This window comes from Mustelus asterias, chromosome 17 (genome assembly GCF_964213995.1).
Source record: "Mustelus asterias chromosome 17, sMusAst1.hap1.1, whole genome shotgun sequence".
In the NCBI taxonomy this organism is placed as follows: domain Eukaryota; kingdom Metazoa; phylum Chordata; class Chondrichthyes; order Carcharhiniformes; family Triakidae; genus Mustelus; species Mustelus asterias.
In genome coordinates, this window is record NC_135817.1 from 56,911,419 (window position 1) to 56,929,697 (window position 18,279).

The 18,279-nt window shown below is 44.8% G+C and overlaps 1 protein-coding gene across 1 annotated transcript in view; it reads right to left on the bottom strand.

The window, feature by feature from the left end:
• The window catches only part of erg (ETS transcription factor ERG), a 261,573-nt gene that overhangs the window by 203,197 nt on the left and 40,097 nt on the right, over positions 1–18,279 (bottom strand). The window contains 1 exon segment of the mRNA XM_078232731.1: positions 1,320–1,417. Coding sequence (XP_078088857.1) covers positions 1,320–1,366 — 47 coding nt within the window. The 5' untranslated portion in view covers positions 1,367–1,417.

Below are 18,279 nucleotides of genomic sequence, written 5' to 3' on the forward strand. Positions count from 1 at the left end.
ACTAGTGGAAACGTCCTCTCGATGTCCACTCTATCTAGGCCTCTCAGTATTCTGTAAGTTTCAATTGGATCTCCCCTCATCCTTCGAAATTTAATTGAATACAGACTCAGAGTCCTCAACCGCTCCTCATATGACAAACCCTTCATTCCTGGGATCATTCTTGTGAACCTCCTCTGGACCCCCTCCAAGGCCAGCTCATCCTTCCTTAGGTGTGGGGCCCAAAACTGCTCACAATATTCCAAATGGGGTCTGACCAGGATCTTATACAACCTCAGCAGTACATCCCTGCTCTTGTATTCGAGCCCCCTAGAAATGAAGGGGGGGTCAATCTTGGTGGGGTGGGGGGGGTTGCTGTGGGATACTCGTAAATCTGAAAAGGTCAACCCCCTATGATTGTGCACCCCTTCCTTCCCGTCCTTTGAAGGCTTTCTTTAAAATATTGGGATGGCTGTTCCCACCCAAATGCCCATGCCAAACGTTTTAAGGCATGGACAGCAGATTATCAGAATAATTTGGCTTGGAGCTAAGTCTAATTAACCTTTGATTAGCTATTTAAATACGGTGGGTGATGGGCTGTAGATGTTTGCTCCCCTCACCACCATCCTCCTGCCCTGCCCTGTATTATGAGGGCGAACTGGAGGGTGGACAGGAAGTGGTGGTCACCCACCCTCTTTTATGTGCTCCCCCACCGGAAAGTCACATTAAACGTGTCCCACAAACACATGCACAGGGGTGCTGAGCACAACTTTTGTAGCCAGTTTGCTGCAGGAGCTGAAATCCGTAAACTCTAAGGGTTTTGGTTCCGCAGCGTGTGATGCAGTCAAACCATTCAAACACATAAACAACTATCATTTCTTCATGGCACTCTTTAGGTGCCAGCTTTGCTTCAGTTGGCAGCAGTCTCACATCTGAATCAGACATTTGTGACTTCAAATTCTACTTGAGTACAAAATTCAAGTCTGCCAGTATGGAAGGAGTGCTGCAATGTCAAAGGTGCTGTTTCCTGTGTACAAATTGGCTGCCATGTTTCCTACATTACAACAGTAACTATACAATTACTTTATTGGTCGTAAGGCACTTTGGGACCTCCTGTGGATGTGAAAGTCCTTCTTTCTCTTTGTAAACTGAAGGCAAGATACAAGAGCGGGTGTGGGACTGGCAGATATTCACTGTCACACATTAGTCTTGCAATGTTTTGCAGGAACCTACTGCCAACACGCAGTATATAAACAATTAAGCAGCACAAGAAAGCTTCCATAACAACTCCCGCACTCTCAACTCTCCTTCACAGGCAATAAGTCAACAGAAATGTATCTTACTGACATACTTTGATGTGAGCCGTTGAGTCGGGGACAGTCTGAACCATGTCCTTTTTGCTGGGCTGCCTGGTGCAATGACAGAGCAGGCCTCACAGCTCCTGGAAAGGGAAAGGATGGATTAAACCAATGGTGAGATGAAGTCCTCTGCATGTGGAGCCAGATGAATTAACAGTCCAGTATAACAAACAAATGCAGCACACACTGTGCCAGCCAATTCAGTGGCCAGATTTAAAGGGAATAGGCTTAACTGGAAACATGTATTTGAAATGGCCAGCAGCGGATGATGTCAGTTGTATTCTAGACTAACCTCAGCATTGAGCCTTCCAATTTCATAAATAGCCCAATGACATCAGATGTTTTGAATTATCCAATCATTTCTGGTTAAGGAAATTGTCCTGTGATTTTTGTTTTGTTTAATGCAACAAAAACAGTGTTATTAATATGATAACCCATAGACATTCAGAAATATCTTCTAATAGAACATGGCACTGAAGAATAAGTGAGCCATGGTTTAACCCTTCCTAACAACATATTTAGTCAGGGAATGACAGGATTGTTGGGGCCAATCTAATCAAACCGAATCCCTATTTATTACTCACAGGTCAGGTTTGATATTGATTTGGTTGCATCTCTGATATAAAGGGAAGGCGATGGCTTTGTGGTATTATCGCTAGACTATTAATCCAGAAATTCAGTTCTGGGAACTTGGGTTCAAATCTTGCCATGGCAGACGGGATTGAATTCAATAAAAATATCTGGAATTAAGAATCGATGACCATGACACCATTGTCGATTGTCAGGAAAAAACCCCATCTGGTTCACATTCACATTAGTGGTTCACAGTGTGAATTTGCCTGAAATATTGCAACAAACAAGAGACACTGGCAGAGTTGAGAGTGGTGATTGATGTCCTTCAGGGAAGGAAATCTGCTGTCCTTACCTGGTCTGGCCTACATGTGATTCCAGAGTCACAGCAATGTTGTTGACTCTCAACTGCCCTCTCAAATAGCTGAACAAGCTACTGTGTTCTAGTTGCTCTTGAACTAAGGATGGGCAATAAATGCTAGCCAGCCAGTCTTGCCCATGTCCCATGAATGAATAAAAAAAACAAACCTATCAATCAGCAGAGCTGTTTAGGGGCAGTTTCTAGTCAGAGGTCAATACAGTCCATGCTTTCAAATCAATTTGTTTTGAAAAGGTACAGAGTAAAGAGATGAGAATAGGCTATTCAGCGCTCAGGGGGCTGTCCTGCCATTCAGTTTAATTATGGCTGGTGCGTCCTAATTCCATTATTTATTTTAGTTCTGTATCTCTTAGTTTGAATAATACATTCCAGCCGCAGCTGGAATTCTGTGTGCAGTATTGGTCCCCTTATTTGCGGAAGGATATATTGGCCTTGGAGGGAGTGCAGAGAAGGTTCACCAGGTTGATACCAGAGATGAGGGATGTTGATTATGAGGAGAGACTGAGCAGATTGGGTTTGTATTCGTTGGAATTTAGAAGGCTGAGGGGGGATCTTATAGAGACCTATAAGATAATGAAGGGGCTGGATAGGGTAGAGGTGGAGAGATTCTTTCCACTTAGAAAGGAAGCTAGAACTAGAGGGCACAGCCTCAAAATAAAGGGGGGTCAGTTTAGGACAGAGTTGAGGAGGAACTTCTTCTCTCAGAGGGTGGTGAATCTCTGGAATTCTCTGCCCACTGAAGTGGTGGAGGCTACCTCGTTGAATATGGTTAAATCACGGATAGATGGATTCCTGATCGGTAAGGGAATTAGGGGTTATAGGGATCAGGCGGGTAAGTGGAACTGATCCACTTCAGATCAGCCATGATCTTATTGAATGGCGGGGCAGGCTCGAGGGGCTAGATGGCCTACTCCTGCTCCTATTTCTTATGTTCTTATGTACATTGAACCGAGATGTCAGCTGTCCTTTGTTGAAGACATGAATTCGAACTTTGGATCTTGCCTATTCAACGTTGGAGACTACAGGTGAGTTTTGTGAATGTTGTCCCTGCCAGGAATCTAAGTAACTAATTTGTGTATCTTGTGGTTGCTCATCCACCACTGGGTTCTCTGACCAATCCGTGAGGGTGGGCAGGATGACCCAGATGATGAAGTAATGAAAGATCTCCATTTAAAGGGACTCCATCGGGATTCACAACGACACCAATGTCTTCAGCAAGCAAACTGGTGGGAAAGGGCAAAAGGCTGCAGAACAGAGGGAAGACCTGGAGAGGCTTTGCCCTGTTCACAGATTCCTCTCTGGAGGCGAGGGAGGAGATTGCGGAGCCTTTGGCGATGATCTTTGCATCGTCGATGGAGACGGGAGAGGTTCCGGAGGATTGGAGGATTGCAGATGTGGTCCCTATATTCAAGAAAGGGAACAGGGACAGCCCGGGAAATTACCGACCGGTGAGTCTAACCTCAGTGGTTGGTAAGTTGATGGAGAGGATCCTGAGAGACAGGATTTATGATCATCTAGAGAAGTTTAGTATGATCAAAAGTAGTCAGCACGGCTTTGTCAAGGGCAGGTCGTGCCTTACGAGCCTGGTTGAGTTCTTTGAAAATGTGACCAAACACATTGACGAAGGAAGAGCGGTGGATGTGGTCTATATGGACTTCAGCAAGGCGTTCGATAAGGTCCCCCATGCAAGACTTCTTGAGAAAGTGAGAGGGCATGGGATCCAAGGGGCTGTTGCCTTGTGGATCCAGAACTGGCTTGCCTGCAGAAGGCAGAGAGTGGCTGTGGAGGGGTCTTTCTCTGCATGGAGGTCAGTGACCAGTGGAGTGCCCCAGGGATCTGTTCTGGGACCCTTGCTGTTTGTCATTTTCATAAATGACCTGGATGAGGAAGTGGAGGGATGGGTTGGTAAGTTTGCTGACGACACCAAGGTAGGTGGTGTTGTGGATAGTTTGGAGGGATGTCAGAAGTTGCAGCGAGACATAGATAGAATGCAAGACTGGGCGGAGAAGTGGCAGATGGACTTCAACCCGGATAAGTGTGTAGTGATCCATTTTGGCAGATCCAATGGGATGAAGCAGCAGTATAATATGAAGGGTACCATTCTTAGCAGTGTAGAGGATCAGAAGGACCTTGGGGTCCGGGTCCATAGGACTCTTAAATCGGCCTTGCAGGTGGAGGATGCGGTCAAGAAGGCGTACGGCGTACTAGCCTTCATTAATCGAGGGATTGAGTTTAGGAGTCGGGAGATAATGCTGCAGCTTTATAGGACCCTGGTTAGACCCCACTTGGAGTACTGCGCGCAGTTCTGGTCACCTCATTACAGGAAAGATGTTGAAGCCATTGAAAGGGTGCAGAGGAGATTTACAAGGATGTTGCCTGGATTGGGGGGCATGCCTTATGAGGATAGGTTGAGGGAGCTTGGTCTCTTCTCCCTGGAGAGACGAAGGATGAGAGGTGACCTGATAGAGGTTTACAAGATGTTGAGAGGTCTGGATAGGGTAGACTCTCAGAGGCTATTTCCAAGGGCTGAAATGGTTGCTACGAGAGGACACAGGTTTAAGGTGCTGGGGGGTAGGTACAGAGGAGATGTCAGGGGTAAGTTTTTCACTCAGAGGGTGGTGGGTGAGTGGAATCGGCTGACGTCGGTGGTGGTGGAGGCAAACTCGTTGGGGTCTTTTAAGAGACTTCTGGATGAGTACATGGGATTTAATGGGATTGAGGGCTATAGATAGGCCTAGAGGTAGGGATATGATCAGCGCAACTTGTGGGCCGAAGGGCCTGTTTGTGCTGTGGCTTTCTATGTTCTATGATTAATGCCGTGAGAGCACAAAAGCAAGTTTATTATTTTAATTTATTATAAAACAAGTCATGTCAACCAGAGTAGACCCTGGAGCTGGAAGTGTTAACATCGTGAAAGTACTCAGTACATTTATCTGCTTGTAAATAAACTGTTATGGTTCATTATACTAACTGGCGATCGCCAATCCTTGCAATTACTAGTCTTGCGAAGAGTCCTGATGAGTGCATGATGAAAAGCTTCGACATGTCTTTTTATTTCAGCAATACTCAAGCTTTGTACAACCAAATGACCTGATGGTTCCAAACAATTCAAAAGATATTAAAATAAAGTTTCAAAATAATCCTCGGGCCTAGAAATTTGATGGTGCTGCAACCATTTTTGAGTTTCAAGGATTCTCTGTGTTGACATTGAGGCACAACCTCCAATTTTAACCCAAGAACTCAAAAGTGTGAAAGTGTTTCCTTTCACCTATAATCAATGTCAGCAGTCCAATCCCAGCTTAAAGTAGCACTTTAATCCTTGATTAGCTTCATGTTCCCTTTGATTATTCTCAGTCTTGCTGGTACTGTGAGCGATGGGCCCTTCACTTCATCCCCTCAATTTAAATCAGGTTTGGCAGCTTGTCCCAAAATCAATTTGCATACTTTCCACTCTCTGCTGAAGCAAACTTTGCCGAGTGAAGGTATTTTTTATATTAGAATGATGTGGTAAAACAGATTGCAGCTCCACAAAGAGTTCCAGCTGTACTAAATCAGACATCAATTATATTTTGTCTACCAATGTCAAAAGAGTCACAACGCCCGAGTCATGTGCAGCTGATAATGTCTTTGTCGACCAATCAGAATCTAGTAAGCAAAAGAAGACAAATCATTGCCAATAGCTTGTGTTTTGAGGAACCATTGCGTGTTTGCTTGTTAGTTTTCTTTAAAATTTAAATGGAATCAGGAAAGTCAAAAACTTAACATTAGTCATTTGGTAGCACAAAGCTTGAATGTTGCTGAAACCGTCGAAGCTTTTCATCTTGCACTCATCAGGACTCTTCGCAAGTCTAGTAATTGCAAGGATCACCGGTTAGTATAATGAACCATAACAGTTTATTTACAAGCAGATAAATGTACAGAGTACTTTCACGATGTTAACACTTCCAACTCCAGGGTCTACTCTGGTTGACATGACTGGTTTTGTGATAAACTAAAATCGTAAACTTGCCTTTGTGCTCTCACTGCATTAATCATCACCTCCAGAGAGGAATCTATGAACGAAGGAAAGCCTCTCCAAGGGCTTCCCCCTATTCTTCAGTCCTTTGCTCTTTCCCACCAGTTTGCTTGCTGAATTTAGTTGCGAGATTTAAATCAGATAAAATTTTCTTCTGAACTCTACTGGTAATAATGCTGCAAGCATCAGTATCAAGAACATTTTGATAATTTAGGAGAAAGGGGCGGCAGGAGATGTGACCCCTTTAACAGTGACTGATAGGGAAGTAAGGCAGAAGATCCTTCTGCCTGCCTCATTACTGTGACAGTCAAACAATTCAGTGACATTCTTTGAAGATACTGGCACCATCCTGTGGCACAATCTTACTGCCAGTTCATGCCACGTTCCTGCTGCCGCGAGCTCGGAGAATTTAGTGGCCAGCCAAATCTCAGTTCACTGTGGCAGGAGGGGAAAATCCCGCTGGCGTGAACAGTGGTAAGATTCCGGTCATCATGAATGACATTATTATCCATTTAAAAAATGGTAATCATGTTCCAGTGATAACAATGTCCATTTTACACCTGACTATTTAAATCATTTTTACAAAGATCTTATTGCTATTCTGCAACTAAAATTAGGCTTTTATTTATTCCCTTTGAGTGAAGAATGAGGTACTCATTGCTATAGATTTAATTAGGCATATAACTTATTTTGTAGAATTACTGGATGCTGATAGAATTGTGTGCATTGACTATGTACTCTGAAATGTACTTCGATTTACTACATAAACATTAATTAAATATCATATTACTTAATATTTAATCTCACTGGCAAAACAGGGCCGGTAAGTTTGCATGCAGCTAAAAACCTTTGGCCTTGCATGCAGTCTTACCACCTTGCCACACCGATCGACGGGCAGGACAAGGTCGTAAGATCGCACCCACCATTTTTCTCCAGAATGGCCAGAATTCTTGCCATTTTTTTGGTAAGATTTCACCCAACGTTTTATTCATTCTCAGGATCCTCCAGGAAGTCAGAAGTAACTAATAAGGAGTGATGGCTTTCTAATTTTTTCCCCTAATCGAGACACTAATATTTGTATGAATAATTAAAGTGTGATCTGTGAAGTGTGGCGTTCACACGTCAGAACACTAATGAAGTAATGGACCTCCAATGGAGTAGCTCACAAGATGGCGGATGACATGTTTTGCTTTAAGGACAGCAGCATTATACCATGTCGTTTAGAAGGCAATACATTCTGCTGCCACAGCAAAACAGTGTTTATTAACATCAGAAAATAGCTTTGTGGTTCAGTAGATCATGCGTGATCTGATGCAAAGGTCAAGTAAGAAACTAAAGGTTATCCAACTCATTGAGTGTTTTGAGAGCCTTGAACTGTCCTTCGTTTCCTTTACTTTTTTGGAAGTGCAATAGAGAAATTGAAATGGAACACTTGAAATGTGATGGTAAATGTACCAGATCGAAGTTCTCAATATTGACAGGCTGAGTCAACTCAAGAACCATATGGGGCCTCAGCCAACTCCCTCGTAGATAAGGGGCCACAACATAAAACTGCCCTCCTTACTCAGTACAAAGTCAAAAGTCTTGGTGCAGCATTATTGATATACCAGAAGCACAGACTGCAAAATTGTTCAGACCTGGCATACGCATTATCATCCGTTTAATATTCATGAATAGAAAACTGGCAGACTGGGAGTTCCCATGCAGAGAGGTGGTTAACCCTAGTCCAGTTTCTGAGCAAAAGAAAAACAGGTGGGGCAAGTGCAAAACACACTTGCTGGCCTAAATTTCAAGTTTCATGTGTTTCTATACCCAAGCCATGTTAAATGCCAGCAGTCCCGCATCTCACCCACTCTGGGCAGGAGGCGGATACAGAGCATTGGGAGATCAGAAGGCCCACAGGCACTCACTGGCTGGCTTCTAGGTGGAAGGGGGGAGATTTGAAAAGGTCTCATAGGAGGGAAGGAGGGAGGGGTATTCGAGGGAATGGGAAGCCACCATTTTCTTTGTGGTATCTCGAGGAGTTCGCCTGATGGTCCTGGTCCCGCAGAAGAAACGTTCCCAGTTAAGTGAAGGATATCTTTCTCCTTCCACCAGCTGGCAATCTGCTTCACCCTCGTGGAAGAACTTCAATAACTCTGCTACTTGGGCCCCAGTTAAAATAGCAATCATGGTCTTATTCGAATTATAGTTGACCCTCTCACATAAAATATGACGCTTGACCTCCAGTTTAAATTTGAAAATGTCACTCACTCGGTGGAGTTCCAAGCGAGTGAGAGCCAAGTCATTGAGGGCTGGGTTAAAATTTGTTGGGTATGCTGCTGCCCTCTACCAGAATGGGTACACAAGACGCTTTACGCTGCCAGTGCAGTCACCTGAAGAGAAGTCAGAAGATGGGAAAAGGAAAATCTCATGAATCAGGATTTTTGACGCAACAAACTGGGGCATTAATGTCCTTTGGCGAATAAAGGCTGCTGTATCCAACACCAGTCCCATATTCATGTGGTTGCCTCTTCACTCCCCTCTGAAGTAGCCAAGCAAGCCATTCAGTAAGATCAAACCATTGCGAAAAGACTACGTGGACTGCGGCTCAGTGGAGTTTTGAAGGATGAGGGGGGATCTCATTGAAATTTACAGAATGCTGAAAGGCCTGGATAGAGTTGACATGGAGAAGATGTTTCCATTCGTAGGCAAGACTAGGGTCCGAGGGCACAGCCTCAGAATAAACCTTCTAGAACCGAGATGAGGAGGAATTTCTTCAGCCAGAGGCTGGTGAACCTAAGGAATTCATTGCCACAGAAGGCTGTGGAGGGCAGGTCATTGAGTATATTTAAGACAGAGATAGATCGGTTCTTGATTGAAAAGGGGATTAAAAGTTATGGGGAAAAGGCGAGAAACTTGAAATACTTATCAGCCATGATTGAATAGCAGAGAAAGATTCGATGGGTCAAATGACCTATTTCTGCTTCTATATCTTATGGTCTTCTGGTGTTATGGAATAGGTATAACAATCTTCTCAGGGCAACATGAACAACAATGGCAGCCATTCCAAAAATGAATGTAGTAAAAACAAAACAGATTTGGGGATGGAGTTGAGCTTCAGGTTTGTGCTTTAAAACAAGGTAATTTTGCACAAGTTCATAAACAAAGGCTGTATTGGAGAATGTCTATTAAAGCCAGATGAATTTAGAGAATGTGGCAACTCACAACCTATTTCAATTAACAAGGAACAACACAGGCCTGAAACGTTAGCTCTGTTTTTCTCTCCACAGATGCTGCCTGGCCTGTTGAGAATTTCCAGCACTTTTTGTTTTTGTAACAAGCCGGGATCTACTGCTTTAACCCGGACCGATTCGGTAGTCTGACCATAGAAGTTAACCAATTCATCATCGCTTTACTGAATGCCAAGCAACATTAACACCATTTCAGTGAGACTGCTTTTATTCATGTGGATCCAGCATGAGGTGCCTATGGATAATATAGTCCTGTGAGAAGAGCTGGTGAGTTTGGATGGTGATGCACCATCAATCAAGCAAAGACTAGTTTGTATGCAAGAACAAATAGGCTTTTATTAGCAAAAGACTTGGAGCACACCCATGCTGATGAACTGGTCCAGACTGAGACATGGAGTGGGGAGCAGTCGCCTTTATACCTGGACCGGGGGGGGGGGAGGAGTTTCGGATAGGGCCGGCAGGGATGTGTCCAGGCATGTCACATATACAGGTAATAAGCTAACAGTGGTTTACCACAGATGGCAGGTCTGCACAGGAAGATATCACAGATACTATTCCATTCTGAGGTTGGAATTCACAGGGAAGGAAGGAAAACCCCTTATTGGACGTATTCAGGTTTTAAATTAAAGACTCCAGGGCCGTGATTTAGTGGCCGCAGTAGAGGTGGACACAAACCCCGTAATCGCTGCTAAATCTCACGAGAGGCTGAAGATGGGATTTGTGCCAGCAAGCTTTCAGTTTGGGATATTCCCCACCTCCCCCTCTGATGATGTGAGGCAAGGGTGTAAGCCTGAATTGCATATATTAGCATACATTATCATCTCATTAGCAGGTTTGACGCTGCTGCTTCCTCCCTCAACCTATCCTCCCACCCAGCAGCATGGCGCCACGCCAGCATGGATCACGACTGGTTTTCAAAAACAAAAGCCAGTCATGAAGACCACGCCCCAGGTAGATATAGCTCCCGGCTGGTGAGGGACTGCCTCCTGGGGCAGTGCTGACCTGCCAGGGTGTCACTGCTAGGGGCAGGCCCTCTGGGGAGCCCCATTGTCTGGGTTTCCCTTATGTGTATTGGGGGCATGCCACCATGTTAGTGGGGGGGTGGGGCGTGCCAATGCTTTGGGGGGTGGGGGGCTGCTAATGCCTTTGGAGGGTGTGGGGGAATGCTCCGATGCCTTCAGGGGGTGCGGTGAAGTGCCTTGATGCCTTCGGAGGTGGGTGTCACTCCAAAGCTTGTATAGTGCTGAGGGGTGACCCCAATCCTTGTGGGGGTGTCCTCTATGTCCATAAGAGAGCGGGAGGAGTTTATTATTTGCACAGATTGGGACACCTTTTAAACACCGATCTCTGTGGAGCCAGTCATGCCGGCTCTATCAGGCCCTGTCCCACCTTGCCAAACCATGCCCCCAGATTCTTGATGCACAGAGTGCCTGGGAATCTGAAGAGAAAACTCGGCTGTGCTGCTGGAGAGCTACACCCCTGTTTTCTCACTGAAATTGTCACTGACAAATGTTGGGACGATTCCACCCCAGGTCTTAGGCAGGACTGAAAAGTATAAATGCAGAAGATCAGGTTTTGTAATAATAAGTCATCGAGAGAAATGGGCATACTAAATAAACCTAAGTCAGTTCACAGTAGGCATGGATTATCATTGTTTAAAGAGTGAAGTGTGATGAGTTAACTAAGTGATATATGCTCACTGTTCTGCACATTCATTTCCTGCTTGTTAAATTAAGCAGCTGAACAATTTAGGCAGGACAGATACATTGCCAATAAAAGACACTCAGACAGCTTACTGGAGCAACCAGCAACACTGCACCCAAGAGGACATTTAGGAGGGATCCTAAACTTAGAATCATAGAATCCCTACAGTGCAGAAGGAGGCCATTCGGCCCATCGAGCCTGCACCAACAACAACCGCACCTAGGCCCTATCCCCGTAACCCCACATATTTACCCTGCTAATCCCCCTGACACTAGGGTCAATTTACCATGACCAATCAACCTAACCCGCGCATCCTTGGACTGTGGGTGGAAACTGGAGCACGCGGAGAAAACCCACGCAGACACGGGGAGAATGTGCAAACTCCACACAGACAGTGACCTGAGACCAGAATTGACCCTGGGTCCCTGGCACTGTGAGGCAGCAGTGTTGACCACTGTGCCACCCCTTGCTATAGGAAAGTTCCACTGGTACTACAGAGCCTGCTGTGTTGATGTTGGAGGTAAAGAATATTGTTGTGGCAGAGCAAAGGCCACTTTGTTCTGCATCTAACTGTGCGATAGCTAATGCTGGCGTGTTTAGTGCCAAGATTGTGTGCTTGATGTCGAAAATGTTCCATTTCACAATACTGGTAACCCTGTCTTGATGAAAACAAGATTTGCACACCAGAGAACAAATGCTCCTTCTGGTCTTATTAGTATTTAAATTCTCTGAACAATAATTCCACTAATCACAGATGGCTAAGTAGAATTTACAACACAGAAATAGGCCTTTCGGCCCCCACAAGTCCAAGTCAGTGTTTATGCTCCACGTGAGTCTCCCCCCAATTTATTTTTTTTCACCCTATCCCTCGATTACTTTGGCTGGAGTTGGCAGTGGTTTAATTGTTTGTAGTACACTGGCAATAGACTTCATCTTAGCCGCACAAAATTTTTGTTTAGCGTAGTTTTGAATAACTCTATCCATTCATGAAGGTGAGATAATGCTATAAGATATTGCCCTAAAGACTTCCTGGCCGGAATTTTACCGGCCTGTCCTGCCACGGGAATCGGTGCGGGAGAGGGGCGGAGCATGGGAAAGTCCGTTGGCATCAGGTGGGATTTTACGGTTTCGGGACAAGCGAGGCCATAAAATCCCGCCCCCTTTTTTACTCATACAGAGTTAGCCACTCTTTACTCTGCCTCAACAGTATCCTCCACCTCCAACTGTATCCTAAGTGTCACACCCAGTCCCATTCGCCCATCAGCCCTGTGCTCTCTCACCTACACTGACTCTCACTTAAGCAATACTCTGATTTTAAAATTCTCATCCTTGTTTTCAAACCCCTCCAAGGCCTCATCCATCTCTATCTCTGTAACCTCCCTCCAGACCAGCAACCCTCTAAGAAATCTGTGCTCTCCATATTCCAGCCTCTTGAGCATCCCCTATTTCAATTGCTGTACCTTTGTAGGCCATGCATTCAGCTACCTAGGCCCTAAGATCTAGAATCCCCTCCCTCAATCTTCTGGTCTCTCCAATTCCCTCTTCTCCCTCAAGACACTTTATAAAACCTATGTCATTGTCCAAGTTTGAGGTAACCTAATATCTCTTTACCTCCCCTGTGAAGTGTCGCAAGATGACTTACTACGTTTGAGGCAATATAAATGTTGTTGGATTAGGAGTTTGTATAAATCTGGAAGGGCTAAGCCATGGAGTAATTCGAACGCAAGAAAGATTCTTCTAATCAAGGCATTCCAGAATCAGTCAATGAGCATGAGACGCTATTTGATGCAAAGACTTGAGGAAGCAACTGATCTAGCAATGGTTCTACTGTATCAAAGCTCATCCACTCACCCAGCTATGATTCCAGCCATTGAGTCTTGTCAGAAAACTCCCCTAATGGTAACCATCACATGGTGGCACAGTGGTTAGTACTGCTGCCTCACAGTGCCTGGGACCCGGGTTCAATTCCCAGTTTGGGTAACTCTCTGGGCGGAGTCTGCACGTTATCCCTGTGTCTGCCTCGGTGCTCTGGTTTCCTCCCACAGCCGAAAAGACATGCTGATTAGGTGGGTTGGCCATGCTAAATTCTCCCTCAGTGTACTTGAACGGGCGCCGGAGTGTGACGATAGGGGATTTTCACAGTAAGTAACTTCATTGCAGTGTTAATATAAACCTCCTTATGACCTTATTAAATAAACTTTAAAAGTAAATCAACTTTAAACACCACTCCATAGCTTATGAATATTGGCAAACTTACCTCTCTATGTTACAGATCACTTTATGCTGATTCCCAAGCGCTAACTACATTGTTAGCCATGTCAGGGTCAGTTCATTGATCTGTACATATCTACAGATGGTCAGAGCATCTTCATCAGTACAAACTTCACAGGTTCATGCAACCAAGTAGGTGACATGCTTGACCATATTACTATCACAGACAGCTCGTATGATCATGAACACTTGTGCTATTGAAGACTACATAGTCACAGTGATTTCACACACCACCGTGAATCCTATTTTACAAGAGAAGTTGAAGGCAGAATCAGCGACAAACTGCAGAAAGCAAGCCAATATCTAAAAGCCAAGAGACCTGGCAAAACAGGGGAAGAACTGATTGTGTATTAAAGAGTGACACAATGCACTTGCATTGTTTGATGACAACTAAAAAGTTTATTTATTTGTCACAAGTAAGACTTATATTAACACTGCAATGAAGTTACTGTGAAATTCCCCTAGTCACCACAGTGCGGTGCCTGTTTGGGTCAATGCACCTAACCAGCACGTCTTTCCGAATGTGGTAGGAAACCGGAGCACCCGGAGGAAACCCACACAGACACAGGGAGAATGTGCAAACTCCACGCAGACAGTGACCCAAACCCGGAATCGAACCTGGGTCTCTGGCACTGTGAAGCAGCAGTGCTACCCCCCGGTGCCACCGTGTCACTCACAGAGCTCAAGCAGTTATTCCAAAAGCGCATAACGTGGAATCCATCCTACCCATGAAGGACATCCAGCCATTAAAGTGAAACAACAATCCTGTGAAGCAGTCTCGCTTCCAGTAATAGATCCCCACGTAGAAAAGTTAATTAAAAAGCACACTGAAAAATCTGTTAAACTATGGGCCTGATTTTACCAAAACTTCACGCCCGAAACGGTAAAGTTGGGCGTCGGGCCTTTAACGTGATCTGCACCTGAATCCGAGCAGATCACGCCTTTACCGACATCCGATTCGGGTGCAGGTCCGGCGCACGCCTGAATCGGGCGGCTTGACGATTTAAATGTATTTGCATGCATTTAAATCGACTGAATGAACCGCGCGCCCAACTCTACCGCCAAATCCCACTTTACCGTCTTCCGGCCCGATCCGCGTCCACGCTGTAACCGAACTGCAAAATAAAAGTCTGAAGTCGCCGCTGCAGCCTCCGAAGAGCGGGGTCAGAGACTGCAACGGCTCTCTGACCCAGGTCATCCTCTGGTCGGGAGGGGGGTGGGAGGAGGAGAGGGGGTGTGACGTCTCATCCCCTGGTGGGGGGGGGGGGGGGGCAGCGGTGGGAGGGGGGTGGTGTGATGTCTCATCCCCTGAGGGAGGGGGTGGTGGGAGGGGATGGGGTGTAACCGATCATCCGCTGGAAGGGGGGGGAGGGGAAGGAGAGGGGGCGTGATGTCTCATCCTCTGGGTGGGGAGGATTCCGCTGCCTATCTGCAGCTGATCCCCCCTGGCACCATCACTGGTACACTACCAGCTACAGCCATCTCTCCCGCTCTCTTGCCCCTGCAGGGAAGAGTAATCTGTGGCTGGTAGTGGAACCCCCCCGACCAGAGGACAATACGTCACAACTATCCCCATAACCCCATTCATTTTCCCTAGCTAGTCCCCCTGACACCAAGGGGAAACTTAGCATGCCACCTAACCTACACATCTTTGGACTGTGGGAGGAAACTGGAGCACCCGGAGGAAACCCACGCGGACACTGGGAGAACGTGCAAACTCCACACGGACAGTGACCCAAGCCAGGAATCGAACCCGGGTCCCTGGCGCTGTGAGGCAGCAGTGCTAACCACTGTGCAACCATGTCGCTGTTAGTCGGTGCTGCCAATGTCCCACGAATGAATTTTAAAAAATATAGATCTACCCCACACAGGGGATTAGAGGAACAGAAACTAAACTGAAGCAAGTTACTGAAATCATGAAAGTGCAGGCATTTTAAAAGCACTGTAAATAAAGCTCCTATTTAAACATGGAAAGGAGTGTCATCTCTGCATATCTCCAAGGCAGAAAACACGGAAGGGACAGGAGTGAACCATTCAGCCCATCAAGTCTGTTCCACCATTCAATTAGATGATGGTTAATCTATATCTTAACGCCATATACATTCCTTAGTTCCAAATCCCTTAATGATCTTGCCTAAATCTAACAATCACCATTCTGAAGTGTCCAATTCACATAGCTTCAACAACATTTGCAGGGAGAGAATTCCAGATTTCCACTACCCTTTGTACATCACTTCTGAACAGCCAAACTCAAATTTTAAGCTTGTGCCCACTTATTCTGAACTCTCCCACTCTGGAAAATAGTTTCTCTCCACCCACCCTATTAGCTCCTTAATTATTTTAAATACCTCAAATAGATCACTCCTTAATCTTCTGTACTCACAGAAATACAAGCCCAGTTCACACAATCTATTCTTTTTATTTAATCTCTGTGTAATAGTATAATTCTGGTAAATCCGCATTGCCACTCCCTCTGAGGTCAATTTTGCCAATATATCCCTCAATAAGTCATTGTTTGAGGATAAGGGGTAAACCTTTTAGGACCAAGATGAGGAGAAATTTCTTCACCCAGAAGGTGGTGAATGTGTGGAATTCACTACCACAGAAAGTAGTTGAGGCCAAAACATTGTCTGATTTCAAGAAGAAATTAGATAAAGCTCTTGGGGCTGAAGGGATCAAGGGATATGGGGGGAAGGGGGGATCAGGATATTGAATTCGACGATCAGCCATGGTCAAAAATGAATGGAGGAGCAGGCTCGAAGGGCCGAATGGCCTACTCCTGCCTGCTTCTAGTTTCCATGTTTCCAAATATAAATAAAAACAAATATAAACAAAAATTTTAATTTGAACTGTTCTTTTAAATCTGGCTTTCTCCCCCACATCGCGTACAGTGGTAAAATGAAACCTTGAACAGCTTTTCAAGTTTTGCAGGAGAAAAAACATTTGTGTGTGTGTTACATTATGGCATATGCCGTGTTTTTTTAAAATTCATTCATGGGATGTGGGCGCTGCTGCATTTGGTGCCCATCCCTAATTGCCTTTAAGAAGGTGGTAGTGAGCAGCCTTCTTGAACTGCTGCAGTCCATGTGGTGTAAGTACCACCACAGTGCTGTTAGGGAGTTGTGTCTGTCCACAGTTTTCAGGAACATGTGCAGACTTTTGAAAACTTTTTTGTTCTTTGCTTTTATTTTAATTCCTAGGGGACGAAAGTAGAATGTGGTGAAAAAATTAATACAAGAGGGGTAGCACGTTGGCACAGTGGTTCGATTCCCGGCTTGGATCACTGTCTGTATGGAATCTGCACTTTCTCCCCGTGTCTGCGTGTGTTTCCTCCGGGTACTCTGGTTTCCTTCCACAGTCGGAAAGACGTGCTGGTCAGGTGCATTGGCCATGCTAAATTCTCCCTCAGTGTACCCGAACAGGCACCGGAGTGTGGCGACTAGGAGACTTTCGCAGTAAACTTCATTGCAGTGTTAATGCAAGCCTATTTGTGACACTAATAAATAAATAAGAGGGATCAAGCTATTAAAAGGGAGGAACAGTAGGAACGCAGGAAGAGGCGCCATCTGTTGGCTGGCTATGAACAGCATCAGTTCAGGCCCTGGATGAGGCCTACTCCAATTGTGAATATTATTAAGCCTAGCTATGGAGCATTTCTCTCCATTTCTAGAGAGTTTTATGAAGAAACTCAGTCTTTTCAGTTGTTGCTGAAGTATTGTAACACCGGGGTCTTCACATAAACAAAGGATAGTGATATCATTTTGTAACTACTTGAATTTTTAAACATGATTCTCCGCCAAGTCACTTATAAAAATCAGTTGATTTACATATATCTCAAGGACTAGAATGGCTCTGAAGTTCTACATCAAGTAATTATTAGATCATCAACACTTTAATATAACTGTGATTAATAAAGGAGCCCCCTGACAGTAATTCAGACATTTTTCAAGTTCATAATCAAGTTTAAAAATCAAAGGACATTGTTTACATTTCCTGTGGACAGAGTGAAAACACTCAGAACATTTTAGACTTCTATTATCACTATGGTTCAAGTAAAACTAAACAGACAGACAGCTCAGGTCACACTAAACAGGCAGCTTAAGTCAATGTAAACACATAGCTCAAGTTATTCTAATTGTACCTCATGAGTCAAACTCGGCTAACAACTTCCTGGTCCTTAGAAAGAGTAAGCAGGTTAGAATGGTATTTAACCAAGGTGCTGATCCATAATGCTGGCTTTGGGCCACCACTCTTCCCCTTAAGTGGCTGTGAGATGTATGCTCTCTCCACTGCTCCTACTTTAGGAATTCTCTGGATACTGGAACTGTAATGGTCTCAGCTGATGTAACGACTGGACAATTCAGATCCCAGAGTGGAGGCTGACTTGATATTTCTTTTTATTTTACTTTATGTTTAGTTACGGGGAAGGTGGATACTGAACAGAGTCACAGGAGTCAGCTGATGAACAATTAACAAAAGAATAAAACATTTATTAAACAAGAAAAGATTAACTATAGTACAGTACTCCATCATTCCACTCTTTACAGATTTATACAGATCTGTAAGGATAACACAAGTTACAAATCTATCTTAAACTCTAATGGTCTTAGTAAGTACACAGTCCTTGTGAACGGACAGGTGAACTATGGTCAGACACACCACATTCTGAAAACAAGTGACAGTTGCCACTCAAAACAACTTCTATGGATTTCTCATTAATTCCCCCCAGATGCTGTGAGGTAATTATTTACCATTTTGATTCTAAGTGCTGGG